This window comes from Chaetodon trifascialis, chromosome 11 (assembly GCF_039877785.1).
Source record: "Chaetodon trifascialis isolate fChaTrf1 chromosome 11, fChaTrf1.hap1, whole genome shotgun sequence".
NCBI lineage: Eukaryota > Metazoa > Chordata > Actinopteri > Chaetodontiformes > Chaetodontidae > Chaetodon > Chaetodon trifascialis.
The window spans coordinates 15,024,957-15,042,519 of NC_092066.1; the positions used below are offsets into that span (position 1 = coordinate 15,024,957).

The following is a 17,563-nucleotide window of genomic DNA, read 5'->3' on the forward strand; positions in this document are numbered from 1 at the left end:
TGTGTGGAACCCAAACATAATGAGCAGAAAATGACTGTAAGAGCTCAGCTCCTTTATTTTCCATGTCATGATTTAAAAAAAATAAATAAATAAATAAAATGGGGGCGCCCCCCGACTATCTTTGCACCTAAAAATAATATAATTTTTTTCACTACAGTAATACTACAGCATGTAGTAGACCTAGAGACTGTAAAGCCCTCTGAGGCAAATATGTGATTTTGTGTTATATGAATAAAATGGAATTGACTTTTAAGTATACGCTTGTCAACTCAAAGGCATTTTAGTGTGTGTCTACAAAGCACTGTATAAAACTTAATAAATGTAAGAATGTCCCTTGGATATATGGTAGGCTATATTTAAAGAAGATTTAAAGAATATTCCAGTCATTCCTCTTTTTTTCTTTTCAGCCTCACAGGGGTGCTCAAAGTTGTCCCAGCATGCACTGGGCTGAAGGCAAAGTGCCCGGTCCATCACGCACACATCTGTGGATGCTGCATAATCTCACTGTTGAGCCAGTGGGAGGACACGTTCACAGGCAGTGGCTACCCTTTGTATTCTGCAGTGCTTTTCATCCTGGGCTGTTTAGTATTCCTGTCCCACCTCTGGTCCACAGCGGGGTCTCGGGCTGCACCTGTCACATGATGCATGCTGGAGAGGAGCAGCTTGGAGTAAAGTGACGTAGGAAGATGGGGAGGGCAGAGAATGCAGCTAATATGTGTCTCCTAACGGTAGCTAAAAATAGCTACACCCACAACACCCCCCACTTTACCCAGTCTGCGTCACCACTCCCATATCGCCCACCTCCCTCCTCACCCCACCCCCACACTCACTCCTCTCCATCCTCTCCTAAAAGCAGACATGTTGGTCTCATTGTGTCTGTAAGGAACCAACCTGTGCAGTAGGAAAACACAAAGCTATGCATCGTCTTTTTTTTCAGAGCTGTTTCTGCACTGTCATCTCTGAGTCTTTCCATCAGTGCGAACATGCCTCATAGATATACGCTCCAGATATATGAGGGATATCCTGTCACAGTAAATCAAACTCAAAACTTCATCTTAATCTTCACTGGAATTCAACAGGAATCCCACACTGGTCTTTTCTCCCTTTAAGAGACTCGATGAACTCGATGTCCCGGTGAGATTTTGATGGAGATCCTGTCCTCCCTGAGCCTTCCCTGCCCTCCCTCACACCTCCCCAACATTTTTTACAGCTCGTCTTGTTGAGACGTTGGTCACACCGAGAAGGGAGAGGAGGCTGCTTTACATTCTTCAGGCCTCGCCGAGAACAATTCCACAGGATGTCCTGCTCTCTAGAGCAAGCACAGACGCAGCTCTGACGTCAACCGTCGAGGAACACACACACACACACACACACACACACACACACACACACACACACACACACACACACACACACACACACACACAGAGCGTTCATCCTCTCCTCCACATTCCTCCCACCCCTGCACGGCCTCTCCTGGCATCATTTCCCAGATGTTCCAGTCCTCTCTGGCATGTCGCACCTTAGAGGGCCTGAAATTTCAGAGATAAAAACATTTGTATTTGAGGAATCAATCCTGAGTATTTCAACACGTATCTCATTGAGAATATCATCAAATGGCAGTCACACTGTCACAGAAACACAGATGGAGGAGAGCATTTGTGACTCTTCACTGGTTTTAAATGTAGAGCATCTGTTCACCAATACACAGCGAACAAAAGCAGAGCTCCAAAACACTACTTATTTATTTATCAAATTATTTTTATCAGGACAAGCATATAGCATGGATCAATGCCACATACCACAGTATTTGTTACCTAATGCCTGCAGATACTTAAAACTCACCAGGAAAAAAACATATAAAGCTTCACAAAACACAAACAATGATGCAATAAAAATATCGTAAACCTCGTTGAGAAGCGTCAGTAGATGATGATGGTTCATATTTTGGCTTCTACCATTATCACCCTGCAGCTGTGGCCTCAGTTTCTGTTGTCCAGCAGAAGTTACAGGTTCACTTCAGATGTGAAAAGATTGTGGAATGCATGGAAATATTTGCAGCATAAAATGGTAAAAACTCTCGACTGAGTCTAAACATAAATTTACTTTGCAGCCTTGCTCACCAATTTAACATGTTCCTCAGACGAGGTGGGACTCTGATTTAAAGAGTACTTCAGCAATTTGGCATTGCACACCTGTAACACTGTCAGCCTCGCAGTGACACATTCTTCTTTCTTGTCAAAACCTGACGCCTACATTACCCATAATGCAACTTAAGTGGCAACAGTTTGCTCAATGATTCGGGTGTGCTATGCTAGTAACTCTTACCCTAGCTAATGTAGCCTAGCCTTATCCACTTATGACTTTACCAACGACAGACTATGCTAAAAATGTCTGACAAACATCTTAAAAGACTGAGAGGTCATGGAATTGCCTTGTATATGTCAGGATACTTTTTGTGTATAGTATTAAACCTCTAATAAATATTCACAAGAAATGTATTTATAGAATTTTAAGTGAGGGGTCAGAGACTGTACCCACAATGGACTCTTCTCTTTCCTCTAAACAAGTCCCAAGTCCTTGAAAACCACATGCTGTTTATGTTTCAGATGTTTGAAGAGGTCTCTCGGACTTAATTGCTCGTAGAATAAATTTGAACCTCATAAGCGAGAGGAAAAGAGACGGAGGAGCTTAAAATGGCCCAAAAACTCAGTGGAATGTGAGATACATAGCGTGAGAAGACATGACAGGCCGTGAATGTTTACATAGACATGGTAGAGGAGACATGTGGTCACATTCTTGGAAAAACAACATCTCTTCTGCATCTGTCCGAAAAATGTGACACCTCATTCCTCCGACTAACTTCACTGTGTCGGTCAGCTACATGTAGGTCGTTCTGGTTGCTCTGAACTGACTCCCCCAGTCAGATCAATGTGGGCCATTATTTCTGTCCCTCAAACAGCTGTTCCAGTTTTGGGCCAGTTTGCAAAAGTTTTGGATGAAAGGTTTTGTGCAGAAACATGAAATGGGTTCCTCAGAAGTCTAACTTACTAAGTCAGAGCCACCGTCCCCCAGCTTTCTGTTATCATACAGGCACAGATTAGACCTCCTGCCACTTTGCTGCTGACGCATTTTCCACTGGTGCTACTCCTTCGTTTCTAAGAACATACACTGCAGAGGCTACGCTGCTTGGATTAGGTAATGCAGAAAATGCTGGAGATGCAAAAACAAACAAACAAACAAACAAACAAACAGGGTATCAAGAAAATAAGGGAACATTTGATGGAAAATTTTAAACACTGACCCAGATTGTAATTTTAAAAAATGTTATATTTTTAGTAGCATTTGTCTCCCAGTTTGTGGATCACTGCTCCCAGTGCTCGATCACCACTGGTACCACTGTTGCCTTTACTCCCCACACCTTCTCTTGCTCCTCTTTCAGCCCTTGGTATTTTTCAAGCTTCTTGTCTTCCAAATTCTTCCATCTACAGCTACAGAGGGAAATATACTGTACATAGATTTGCACAGTTTTCTCCAGTGTGCATTTGATAACAATATTGCAGGATCAAATCTTTCACTAAAAGCCATTATCATGGTGTAAATGATCTAATTTGGACTTCTTCTATTAAATAAGAGCGGAACTAAGCAATTCTTTATTTAGCTGGGGGTCTCATGAGAGCCTTGGCGTGGTCCACTGATGACTGGATCCGCATGGAAAACTTCCATCTTATGTACGTTCGACCTGAAAACAACAGAGCATCGCTGCCACCGTGTGGTGAAACTTGAAACTACAAAAACGTCCACAGCACCCATCTGTCTCCCTGCGTCTTGCCTAGCAGCAAAGAAACAGCGGCGGACCCAAACATTAATAAAAAAACAAAACAAAACATCAAAATATTCATCAAAATATCTGCAGCGGTACCTAAAATAAATCCTTCAGGCAACAAATCAATCGTCCTCTCAGCAGCTGCCATTCATGAGCAGCTGCTGCTGTGAATGAGGTCGGGTTTTCTCCTCCATCTCACATCATCATCACCACCATCACCATCATCAGTGCTGGTCACATGGTGCGTGGGGAGCGGGCGGTGGGTGTGTCTAATCGCGTGTGGTTTCATTCATAACTACAGTCTTTATTTGAAGCCCAAATTAAAGTATGCAGACAGAGCAGGCTGCGTGTGGACCGCCGCTTCAAACAGAGTCTACAGCCGGGTGAGTGCGAGCTTTGTCCCGCTCACATCAGGACCAGTCAGCGGACCTCCAGGCGTGCTCACGGAGTTAATAGTGCTACTATTTCATTATGTAAGATGAGGGACAGGTGACACGGCGCGGCTCCAGATAATCGCATCTAATTTGATGAGAGGTGTTGGACGCGAGGGGACCGCGGCGGAGCCCCCGTGCCCGCCACATGAAGGCTCCCGTGTGACTAATCGTGATTTATTCCCCGCAGGCTGAGCGCGGACGACGCGGAGATGTGGGACAGCCCCGATCGGCGGCTTTTCGGAGGAGAGAGGAAGACGCTGCCGCTGCTGATGTTGATGCTGCTGCCGCTGCTGCCGCTGAGCGCCGCCGGCTGCAGCGGGTCGCTGTAGTCAGCCTGCACAGAGCGGAGGGAGGCTGCTTCAACACCGCCTGCATAGACCGTAAGATACAGCACATCTGGAGACCATCATCATCCAGTCACACGTCAGGGTGATATGCAGTTACCCTCCTCCTCCCTCCGTGTACTACTGATGGTGCTTATAAGGGTACAAACACCACAAGCATCATTACAGTCCACTGATGGAATGAACGAGGAGGCTGATGTCTGTCTGTCTGTCTGTCTGTCTGTCTGTCTGTCTGTCTGTCTGTCTGTCTGTCCGCCTGAGCCGCCTCGTCCGCCTGTTTGTGTGCCTGATATGTATGGTTAAAGCGAGAGATGATGTGAGGCTGTAACATGTCATCAGAGCCTGGAAAGTAACGCGCGCTCACATACGCGCGCGCACACACTTTGGATGTATTTTTTCTCCACCAGCCGGGGTCAGTATTTTCAGTTTTATATTCCGGTTATTTATCCTCAGTATTAACTGACAAATCAAATGCTGGTGAAGCAATTGATTTGGTCAAACTGTCACTGGTCTAAATAATATTAATTATAGCTTGATAATTAATAATAATTAATTAGCAAGGTGATATTTTTCTGCATATAGGAATATATAGGTAAGGCCACTAATAATCTAATGATTAATAATGATAATTTTAAGCGTGCTCAAAATTAGACTAAGGGGAAAAAAGCTCCTGTGTAACTGAAGAGTTATAACTTTTGATTAGAATAATCATAAAAACTGAATAAAGATGATAATCCATAAAAGGACTTTGGAGCCATTGTTCTCAAAATTAGCATTATGATGGAAAAAAAACCCTTGAAATACACTTTCTTCATCTTGTTTCTGTGTAGTTTCTCGCACACACTGACAGTAAAAAACATATTCAGGACCACCTGTTTTTCTAGGTGCAGCTTTTCATCAGATGAGAATATTCTAGATGATCTGTTCATCATTTAATCATTATGTCACATGTCCCCCAAAAGTCAGTCAACTAGAACTTTAAATTTTAGATTTGTTTCACTGAATGTGTCGGAGTGATCTTCATTGTCTGTCCGGATACGGTGATGGGCAAAATCAACTCAGGAAGTCCACAAATAGAGCGACTGATGACTGACTGGATGTTTACCTGTTAACCAGGTGTGACTCTGACAGACAGGTTAGATAATATGGTGAATTCAGCACAGCTACGCCTTCCTTTAGTGTCGCATTAGTGATTTTATTTGTCATGAAAACGAAAAATGTAAGACTGCCGGGAAGGACGTTCTTAAAACCTTGAACGATATAGTGCATAAGACCACATCATTGAATTCTTCTGCGAGGCAGCTTTAAACCATGTCAGCTGTGCAATCAGCAAGGAGAAGACAGATGTCTTCAAGGGGCGAAAAAACAGTCTTCAAAGGCAACGGCTATCTGAAATCACAGTGGTTTATTTTATTAAAATTCAGGCATTGCTTTTCTTGAAGTCCCCCTGTTCTTCACATACAATCAGTACATAAACATGTGATACATCGTTTATAACACACTACAATGTAGCTGTAAGCAGATGGAAGTGGAGGCTGCTGTACAAACAGTCAATGAATGATGAATATAGTAAAACATAGCTGTGATAAAAGAAAATATATATAAATAGGTTATAATTGGTGACAAATACTACTTAATAAACACTTAGAAATGTCCTTATATCCATCTACAACCACATTATAGAGCGTTACATCATTTCTTACATATTCATATACTCTTTAGAAATATTTGTTCATGTAATCTGTGTGTGTGTGTGTGTGTGTGTGTGTGTGTGTGTGTGTGTGTGGTTCTCTCTTGTTGGTGTGCTCTTGCTTTTGAGAGCTTTGTCCTCATCATAGTTACCTTGAGCTGTTGGTATGTATGAGATATTACATAAAATATGACTCTCACATGGTGAGGGAGTGTGCCGCAATGCTACCAGTATGTGTAAGGAATGCAATAATGGATTGATGTTACACAAGCTGCGCCCTGTGTAAATAGTTATGTTGTCAGCTCTCCTGCCTTTCCCTTTCGCCTGCCGCACTTGTCCTTCTGTGTCTGTCTTCCTGAGTCTAGTTTAACAGATGCTGGTCTGCAGTCGAGAGACGTAGATGAGAGTTTGTTGTCAGGGGTTCTTGGTTATTGTTCATCTTCAGGAGACGTCAGTAAATGTTTAGACACATGAGGATTTAATACGCAGCACTCAATCCAGACATGCCACTCTGGTTTGTTAAAGGGACATTACACCAAATTTACACAAGGATGTTCAGTTTGTGGAAACAGTTGTGTAATGTTTTTTGTTGCTCTGGGGAGGTTTCTCCAAAGGCTGATAAAATAACCATAGTGATGTCATCAGGGTTATCTTTGCTTTGGACTGATGACGTCAAACTTGTAACCGAAAGCATTCATTACAAACTGGGGTTGGAAGGTGTTATGAAAGACGCTGTCTGATTGTTTGAGGATATTTTAGTCTCTGTGGTACCGATTTTGACTGTTCATTTTAATATCTGTCTCTTGCAAGTCCCCCAACTTTATGGACGTTCAATACTAAATAGCATTATTGGCCCCATTAGCCAGGAATTTAGAAATACTGAGGCTGTGAGTCCAGATTCCCTCAGTGCACCCAGAGCACCATGAAATGTTTGATTTGATTCTCTAATTCCTTGAACATTTTCATATTTTGTGTTTCGATATATTTTCTCATCAAGCATTGTCTTTGAATTGAAAGATTGCTAATATACATGCACGGATAACATGCCCAACTGTTGGGCTATTAGTCGTCATCACACAATGCCCATATGACTATTACACTGAAAGAACAGCATCAAATCAATGCACACAGACAAATGATTAAAAAACATAAGGGTGACAAAATAAGTCTGGTTGTATTCTATATCTTTGTTTTTGTCAGTAAATCCCATGAATAGACCAAAACCAGCACTGCCTCAATCCACCACAGCGCTCCTTCTTAATTTCCCCAGTCTGTCTCTGATCATTCAGTACTGAAGATGTAAATCTCTGAAAATGGTTTATAAGTGTATACGTACATACATGCAACAGACTACATCATGTCCCAAAACAGCTGGGCACAGTAGTTTTGAACAAATGTTACTCAAACAGGAGGAAATTGTGTTTTTGTTGGAGACTATTTACAGCGGTGGATTAATACGCATTGGGTGCTTTGGTGAGTGCGTTAGCTCAAAACACACTACAGTGGCCATGTTCATCATAATATAGGAACGTGTCACCAGGTGGTTCACTGAGGTGTTTTGAATAGTTTTTAAATAATAGAGGTTTAAACAGAAGGACGGGATGAATTAGGCCTTTGCTCCACAAACAACACTTGTTTGCAAGATCGATTAACCGGTGGGTTTGATCTGTTGACGGGATCAGTTCACCTCATCGTTTAACTCCTCTGCACTTTTCTGCATAAAATAACAGAAACTGTATCACTGTCGGGAAAGAAGCGACGGCTCTGTCTGACCTCATTTTCTCCATCCTCTGCAGGGTATTCTCACGCTGACCTGGACCATGAGCAATGATTTGCCTGTTCTAACAAGTCTGACTGAGAACTCCACTGTGAGTACGAGCTGTCTGACACCATCAACACATACTCTCCACACCTTCACATCGGCAGGTGTCTGTAGTCTAGTCAACCACAACTCTTCCAGAATACTGTACAGATCAAGCTGGACCTCTGCCAAACGCAGCAGCCAATAGGTAGACATCATCAACAACAACAACAACAAAAGTCACAGTGAGCTAACGCCACAGCGTTCCAGGTATTATGTCCCAGGTGGAGCAGTAGTGGAGGACAGATTGATTCGTATCCAAAGAGGACTTGACTCAAAAACAGGACTGAGTGTGCTGTTGGCTTTGTGAGCCATGTGGCCCCTGGAGGACTGCGGAGGCCATGTGAGCCAGCGGCGGTGATTATTGGACAGGTAGAGGTGTCTATGAGGAGGGGGAGTTGACAGTCGTTTGCCTCCACAGTGTGTGTGTGTTAGAAACATGGCCTGAAGACTGGCGAGAGGTTTCGCTGCTCCACCTGATTGATTATGTTGTTCTTCCTGTTTGGCTGAGCTTGTAAAAACAGCAGATTTCATTAAGCAGACGCTCTGACAGACTGTGTCTGTTTCTGTGCTGAACACACACACACTCACATGTACCCGTGGGTGTATCAAGGTATGCACATCGTTATTGTGTTGAAGCCTGAAGCAAGATTGAGGTTGAATGAAGAGGGAGAAAAAGTGCGTTTTCATTTGCTCTTACGCACACAGTCCTTGACATTCTCCGGTTGTCTAAGTAGGAAATAACAGCTTCCTCTGTTCGGCAGCTCTCTCTCCGACTGTTAGATTGAGCTCATGATTGAAGTGGACACATTGATTGATGCTTACAGGAAGTACCTTAACCGCTTCCAGTGAAAGCAGAGTCATCATAAAACCAGCTGCTTTTGCTCTTTATCACACACACACCCTCTGTTTTCTAACACACCTCACAGTCCATCAACACAAGGTTAATCTGCGCCGATGATGACCGAATTAATCGTTTCAGACATTTCTCGATCAAAATGTCAAACATTCTCTGGTTGTCTTTTCTTGTGACTGACTGCAAATTATAAACTGAGGCATTTTTCACAAATTTCTAACATTTTACAGACAAAGTGATTGACTGAAAAAGGGAACGTGCAGATCAATTGATAATGATTGTTTGCTGTAGCTCTAGTGTCTGTGCATCCCATCAGCTGCAGGATGCTGTTATGACCTTGTAACTGTAGCTTCTGCTAAGGTCACCATCAGCTAAAGGTCGGTCTGTGCCCTTCGAGGAGCTCCTCCACGCCTTTCCTTCAAAGCCCCATGACAATCTTTAACATTACCATATATTATATAAAGGGAAATGTTGCAATAGATGAATTTGTGATGGTGAAAAAAACCCAATTATTCTCATCCTCTTTTGAAAACTGACATTGGAAGAAGAACCAGGAAAGTCTGGTGTGGGGATTGCTCATGTGCATCTGCATCCTCCTCCGATTTCCATTTTTAGCCTGCAGAGGCCTCATTTCCCCCTCATTGAGAAGAGCTGGGAAATTGAATTAAGGGTCTTGCTGACGTTTCGATTAGCATCCCCAAGCTCACTCAGCCAAGACTGAGAGTATTAATCAGAGAGAGTGGAGAGGAGGGCAGTTGTGCTGTCGACTGTGTGTGGATAAGAATCACTGTGAGGAGGCAGGGACTTAAGAAAGTCTTTCAGTGTTAATTCCACTCCTTATTAAATATTGCGCTACTTATCTGACAGCGTAATGCAACAAAGAGATTCCTCATTGCCGCAGAGCTCAGAAGGAAGAAGAATCAATTAGTGTCCCAGCTGGACTAACGAAGCCACAGAGCTCACAACAACAAAACAACATGACAGCACAGATATGCAAGTTTCTGCCTTATTGTGCTACTAAAGGAATGAGTTATGGGCTCCAGCAAAGGCATCCGACTACGAGCAATGGAAATTAAATTGATGTTGCGCAACCCAAGAACAGAGCACAGTGAGCATCAGAGTTCAGCCACTGCTTTTGAAGGCTGGTATTTGCAGTGACACAGTTGATATTTTCTGTGAAGATTCGTATTTTGTCAGAAGGGAAAGTTTCAAGGTTATTTTCTGCCTCATATTTCTACGTGTATCTTTCATCAGTGTGTATGTGTGTGGTAGAAGAAGCAAAGTCACAAGTAAAAGTCCTGCATTTAAAACTTTCGCTATATACAGTATAATATATATGTTTGTAATGTGAAAATGGCTTAGTGATGAGTACCTAAAAGCAAAGTTAGCAAATAGCTGGTGAGCATACGACCTGGACTCATCCCAGCTTCGGGGGTTGTCGTGGAACAACAGAAATCTAAAAGCAGAATGAATGTCCAATGCCATGCTTCATGCTAACATGTTAGCTTTAACAGCCTTAAAATTTGCGGTGAGTACCTTTACCACCCAGTTCCCAAAGTGAGAGTCCTAGTGTCTGACTTTACATTATAACACTGTATGTTTACTAATGCATTGACATGTCAGCATGATTTTAAGGTTGGAGCAGGTGGAAGCGGAATTAATTTAATTTCCATACATATTTCCTATTCTATGAGGAACTTACACCTTATATGTAAAAACTTTATCTGTTGCAAGTAGTGACCACAGCTGTTAATTACAGCAGTTTAAATTACAGTACAGCAGTTCCCTCTGACATTTAGCTTTTGATGGATCTACAAAACGCAGCGATCCAACAGAAAAATTGATAAAGTGTATTCAGCAGCATAACATGGAAATACTCAAGTACCTTTAAATTGTACTCAAGCACAGTAGTTGATAAAATGTACTTCTGCTGGGGTCTTAAACTCGTTTTCCTCTTCTTCACCAGGATGTGCCTGTGTCTGCGGGCCAGGTGGAGAACTATGTGCTGCTGTTGGTGCTGCTGAGCGTTTTTGCCGGGGGGACGCTGGTCCTGCTCTCCCTGCTGCTCCTCTTCTGTCACCGCTGCTGCATGGGTGGACGACGCTACTCCAGGTGGGTGCCCCCCGCCGCTGAGTGACGGGCCTGCTCCGTCTGCAAATGCACGAGGATTACAGGAGCCAGCGTGATTGTGACAGCAGTGGATTGAAGCTGTGCTGAATATGAAATTGACGAGGCGTTTTCACTTCTGTGACTGAGCACAAAGAGTAAAACTCAATTCCCCCTTTTCAGAGCCAGCGATGACCTTGAGAAGACCAACACCACCTATGCTGAGGATTCTCAGCCCACCCAAGGTCAGAGCTGTGTGTTCTTTAAAATTCATATGTACGTGCACTCTGGTCCACAGTCGTCACTAACTCCATTATTTCTCTCCCACGGTTTGTCCTTGTCCTCTTCGTCAACCAGAGATCACCATTCATCTGGATGAATCAGACGCTCTCTCAGCTTCTAGCTGTCATGATGGAGAATCAGAACGATTTGTCTCCACTGGGTCCACTGGCCGCAGAGTCTCCTTCAACGAATCTGCGCTTTACGAACAGAAGACGACTCAGGATAAAGCACGCAGGTACTGCTCAGCTGAGCTACGACAAGTTCTTACTTTATTATCTGGATGAGCTGTTGATGGATTTCATTTTGATGAAACGTCGTCTTTTCCAGGTACACTCTGACCGAGGGCGACTTCCACCACCTGAAAAAGGCCCGACTGACCCACCTTCACCTGCCTCCGGCCCCGTGTGACCTGAAGATCCTCACCATCATGGAGTGTGACTCAACAGAGAGTAGCACCATCAACATCAGCGAGACTGCAGCCCCCAAACTGCCCCTCACCATCTACCAGGTATGATACTGGGACTGCTTTGTCTCACAGCTCTCACTGAAGCAGTTTTGATTTTCATCCCTGACCCACGTCGATTTCTCTCTCCAGCCCGCTGAGAGAAGAGTCCCAGACTGGATGGGACAGAGCCTCAGCGGAGGTCTGCCGGGGGACCCACACCACTCAACCATCCTGGACCAGGGCCCTAGACAGGCCCCATCAGCCATGAAAGCACCACACACACGGTCCCAGACGGTGAGTTTCTCTTTTTAACTTTATATTAAGAGTTATAAAATGATCATTACATACTACAGGCCAATAAATGTAACTATAATTTGTCCGGCACTTTGGTCTGCCTGAAAAACTACTGATGTTCCCTTTAGCAATGTTAGCATCCTAACACGCTGAACTAAGACGGCAAACATTTCAAACATACCTGTTAAAAATCAGCAAACTAGCAGTGTGTTTGTGAGCCATGTTAGCATGCTGACATCCAGTAAGCTTATAGCTTAAAGCACGGCTGTGCCTCACAGCATTCAGACTGTTTGGCCTGAAACACATTTGCACAGATAGATTCTTCAGTGCAGATTGATCCCGTTGATAAACAGAGCTGTGAAAAGCAGCTGCCACAGGCTCAAACCTACTGATGCACTGTAACATCAGTCATCACTGCAGCTGAGTGACAACATGACAAACTGCTGTCCCCTGAGGGCTTCGCCTCTGCTCATCACGATTCATCTTGGCTCGTCTGCCTCAACCCCTCCTTAATGTCTCATCACCCCCCTCTACCCTCCTCTTCTTTCATCTCTCCTGTCAGATGGAGGCTGTCGGGGACAGGGGAGAGGCTGAGAGCGAAAGGGGGATGAGAGGAGAGTTGACTCCAGCTCCAGGCCAGACTTCAGTTCTACATTTCTTTTCTAAACTGCGGCGCCATGCCAGTCTGGAGGGGGCAGGGCCTTACTTCAGGAGGTGGAAGTTTGACAGCAGTCACCGTGCTGCCAGCCTAGATGCCAAAGGTTTGGATAAATGTTATGAATGGATGAGTAAGCTTTGGCTTGTCGATGATGCAAAATAATAGCATTATAACAAAAGGTAATAAAAAGATGACAGCTATCTTTTCATCCAAATTTCTACCAGGATCCCCGAAGAGAAGGCCCTTCCAGAGACAGAGAGCAGCAAGTGAAACCACCGATCACACTGAAGACGACTCTTCTCCTCTCCGAGATGAGGTCATTGATTCTTTCCCACATACTCCCATCCAGACCAGTGGCCTCCAGTCCCTCTCTGCGGAGTCTCTGTCACACCCTGCCACCGCACCCATGTCCTCAATCTTCCTCAGCGGGTACATCCCTTCCCATAATCCCATGACTTACACCATGAAATTCCCAGACTTGCTGATTAACTGATTGTTCTCCATCTGTGCAGGCTAAAACTGGAGGCCATGGTGGAGGTAGGTGCTAGCAGCAGTGCCAGAAGAGATCTCTGTTCTCCAACAAATGATTGCCATGCACAGAGGCAAGAGGTGGCCACAGCCAATGGAACAGGTGTAGAAGAAGAAACAAAGTTCAGTGCAGTTATGAGAACAGGAGCAACGGGACTCGAGCAACAATCGCTAGAAGATGATGACTTGTTTGAGCCACAACAAGAATCTGCCATACAGGAAAGGTTTGAAGATGTGTTAAGGAAAACTGAAGACATAAAGACAGACCTCGGGGCATCAGATGTAAGGAAAAAGAGTGAGGCAGAGGTAGATGACAGAGATGAGGTGGTGTTGGGAGCTGAGGCCAGAGGAAGGGCAGACTCAGGCTCATCTCTTTCCTTCATGATTCGCCAGGAGAGCTCGGAGGCTCCGCCCTCCCTGTACAGAGACATTTGGAGCTTGCGAGCTTCTCTGGAGCAATACGCCTCCTCAGACCAGAGCAGCACAGATCGAGAGTCCATCCGCAGTGATGCCGACAGCGTCTCGTCCCTTGGTGGTGCAGGAGCTCGCTCTGGCCTGGACAGTTGCTTGTCCCAAGACCTGGACGATGAGCCTGAGGGAGAGGCAGAGGGAGAGATGTTGGAGGGAGGAATCAGAGGGGCGTCAGGAGGGGACAGTGAGATGGGAAGTGGAGCCGGAGGAGAGAGTGAGCCAGGGAACCGTAAGCTCCTGCAGATGGACAGTGGCTATGCCTCAATTGAAGCACCATCCAGGGCTCCTGAGGAAATGCGGCTCTTTGGGACTCCTGGAGCTCCTCGAGGGAAGACGGCTTCTGAGAGACGGTTGTTCTTCACCAGTTCTGGGAGGAAAGGTTCAGTGTGCGAGAGCATCGAGGCCAGGCTGTTTCAGGAGGAGCTGGAGGACAACATGAGAGACAGCACTGAGACAGAGGAGAAGCTAAAGGAGAGATCTCAAACTGGAAGCCAGTCTCTTACCCTTCAAGAACCATATCAACTTCTGAAATCCTTTCATCCCCAGAAACCTCCAGAATCCCAATCACAGCTGATATCTCTGCCAATGAAGCCGATCCCTCCTCCCACTAGTCCTCACCAACCACGTCTCCGCCGCCGTGACTACAGCATCGATGAGAAGACAGACGCTCTTTTCAATGAGTTCCTCCGACACGATCCACGGTTTGACCAGCAGGATTCTCCCCTGCGCTCTAGACACAGATCCAGAGTTCACCTCCGGAAACAGTGGCAGAGACACAAGCAATACAGCGATCCGGGGTCAGGCGCTGGGGGTAGGTACTCCCCATCTTTGGAGAGGCAGAGGTTCACTCCGCTCCGGAGGGGTGACAGCGCTGGTTACCCTCTGGACACCAGGTATCACAGCACACTGTCGCGCATTGCGAGCGCTGCAGATGAAGAAGCCAGTGAGGTTGCGGCTTGTGAGGAAGCAGCCAAAGAGAGCACAGAGAGCAAAGAGCCATCAAGTGAAGAAGCTACAGGGGATGCTACAGAAAGTACAGCCAACACAACCTCTGAAGGCACTGATGCAACAAAGAGTTGTGCAGAGTCGACTGTTGAGGACGACGGCTGCCGAGTTTCTACAGAAAAGGACACAGAAAGCACAACTATAACCACTGTAACCACACAGAAGAGCTACATGGACCCGAGAGTCGACAACAGAAACAACAACAGCAGTCAAGCTATTCTATCAGAGGTTTCCCTGCAGGCAGAGAGCAGCCTGACAGACAAGCTGGTGATGTCAGTGGAGGAGAGGCTGTACAGTGGCCTGCGCAGTGCAGAGAAACTCGGCCAGGGAGGAACGGAGCGCGTGCTTACGGTGTCTCACACAGCCTCGCCTGGCTTCAGCCCCATATAACCTGTTAACAATCCCATCTTCTTCATCAACTTTATTTCAAATCCATTATCTAAAGATGACAGACTTTAACAACATGGTCTATAACGCTTCAAACATCATCACGTGTTGGATACTTGGTCCCTTACATTTGGACAGATCTTCAAAATGAACATGGCCTGATAACTGGTGCATCAAAACACAGAGGGGACAGAAGCACCTTCTTGGCCAGTCTCTTTCAGCTTTTCCATTCAGACCCTAATTTCCACTGTGACACCATGTGACATGTGATGCCCCTTTTCATTGGTAACGGTTAAAAAATCAAATGCATCCATTTACATAGCTTTGAAAATATAGGCCCATCTTTAGAAAAAAATATTTTCAGAATTAACTGTGAATTTTCAGCATGCTACTGTATGTCCAAACAATTTGTCTGTGAATATTGTACAGTTTTAACTTGAAAACAAAAAGCACTTTGATGGAAGAAAGATAATGATGGAGTTTCTGTCGCCCATTTCTCTCGTTTTAAAACCACATCCTCCTCAAGTGTCCTTCTTGTCTTGATCGTATCCATGAAAGCTTGTGGTTTTACACCGGCCATGTAAAGAAACACCACATAATTGTTCTTCAGTGCTTGCAGCCCTCTCTCATTAACACCATGTCAGCAGACCTGGAGAATTACGCACACTAAACAAACAGATGGGATGCCCAGACTATACAGCCAACACAGCGGTCGAAAATATGTGCATTAAGAATTTTTATACTCATATTTCATCTATTTTTATAGGATTGTTAGTCATCTGTCCCTGTTACTCATCATATTTAAGGAGGAGGTATCCAGGAGCTTCCGTGGGCTTGAGTGGAGTGTTATATGACTGCTAGGACTCTGAGGGGGAGAAAGACAGATGATACCTACAGTTACTGACAAAGGAGCCTCTCAGGCTTTTAGACAGATGGTCCAATGGCAGTTGAGGCTGTGAGAACGGAGGCTGAAACAGCACAGGTAGTATTCGTGGCCAAATCCCAGCAGAATGGGATATACTCACTCTGTATTACTAAATAAAGACAACTCTCCGTTAAATTCTATATTTTCTTTTTGTCAACAAATGCCATAAAAAGACAAAAACAATTTATCCTATCATCAAGAACCACGTGTAGCCAAAGCCTGGTATAGCTTCTTCCTCTGCATCATGGAGCTCCAAACCGCCCTAAATATACATTACAAATTTAATACAAATGTGTGTTAATCCACAGATGAAAATAGTGCCCCCAAAATGAACAATTCACTTCTAGGAACATCTGCTAGAAGTGACTGTGCCCAGCTGTCTTTGACAATTTAGTATTGGGGAAAAAAGCAGATATTTGTGACCATTTTAAAATAATTATAATATTAAGTTAAACACCTTACCAGTTTTGTTTCCACAACATGTTGACATCAAGAAAATATAGAATATTGTCAGCCTTACCCTTTAATATCCCGCAGACATCGTGTCTTAACGTGTTAAACCTGGCGATCTCACAGGCTTTTTCTCTGCTCAGTATGGATGTAAAGTGTAATTACTCATTCCGCGTTCATGTCAAATTGTATCTCTTCAACATGAGAGAACTTCTGCATGTTATAATGTGTGATAAAGACTGTCACCTGGGAAACTGCAATGGTAGGTACGGCTTATTCTGTTTCCTTTCATAGACTTGAGTTTGAGCTACAGGACATGTATGCGTGTGTGTATCTTATGAAACTCATATCTTTGTCATTCATGGTGAACCATCTGCTTTATTATAAACCTAGCAGTGCAGAAAATTCAAATGTCTTGCAGCCTTGACAAAGGCTAGACCTTGTGGGACCAACTGAGGCACACATTCATTTTGGACTGAACATTTTTCTGAATTAAAAAAAGAAAAGAAAAAGTGACTCCCTCACCCATGGTTTTACGCTGTTGTAATGTGATTCATGTCAGCTGATGTACGGTGTGAAACTGTCAAAACAACAGAATCACTAGCATGAGAACAGAAAGCAAAAGATGTCCTCACATACTAATCACACAGCTGAAATATTCTTGCCATCTATTCATACTCCCCACGTTTCTCCTCGTGTGTCTTGTTGAGCGGCGAACCTCTTTGTCGACCTTGCTGACGTGATAAGCGCTGCTCTCTCCCTCCCTCAGACTAGTGACTCACCTGCTCTCTGATCTATTCCCAGCGAGGGGCTGATGATGGTCCTGGCTGCGTAAGAGGGGGGAAGGGCTCCCACTGATGTGATCGGCACAACAAAGAGCGTCACCGGAGAACAGGGACTGGATGACGGCACACCGCCTGCAGCTGAGCGGCATCGGCTCTTGATATTCTACTACAAACTAGCTGAGACAGACGAGTGGAGTGTTCCTAACAAAGCATAAC

The 17,563-nt window shown here is 44.6% G+C and overlaps 1 protein-coding gene across 1 annotated transcript; it reads left to right on the forward strand.

Moving 5' to 3' along the window:
* Nucleotides 1-4,085: 4,085 nt before the first annotated feature.
* LOC139338507 (voltage-dependent calcium channel beta subunit-associated regulatory protein) lies at nucleotides 4,086-17,085 on the forward strand. Its single transcript, XM_070973570.1, has 11 exons — nucleotides 4,086-4,209; nucleotides 4,448-4,640; nucleotides 8,091-8,162; nucleotides 10,978-11,123; nucleotides 11,301-11,362; nucleotides 11,475-11,634; nucleotides 11,727-11,907; nucleotides 11,995-12,138; nucleotides 12,701-12,899; nucleotides 13,021-13,225; nucleotides 13,309-17,085. The coding sequence occupies exons 3-11, from the start codon at nucleotides 8,115-8,117 to the stop codon at nucleotides 15,188-15,190; spliced, it is 3,027 nt and encodes a 1,008-aa protein (XP_070829671.1). The 5' UTR covers nucleotides 4,086-4,209; nucleotides 4,448-4,640; nucleotides 8,091-8,114; the 3' UTR covers nucleotides 15,191-17,085.
* Nucleotides 17,086-17,563: the final 478 nt, after the last annotated feature.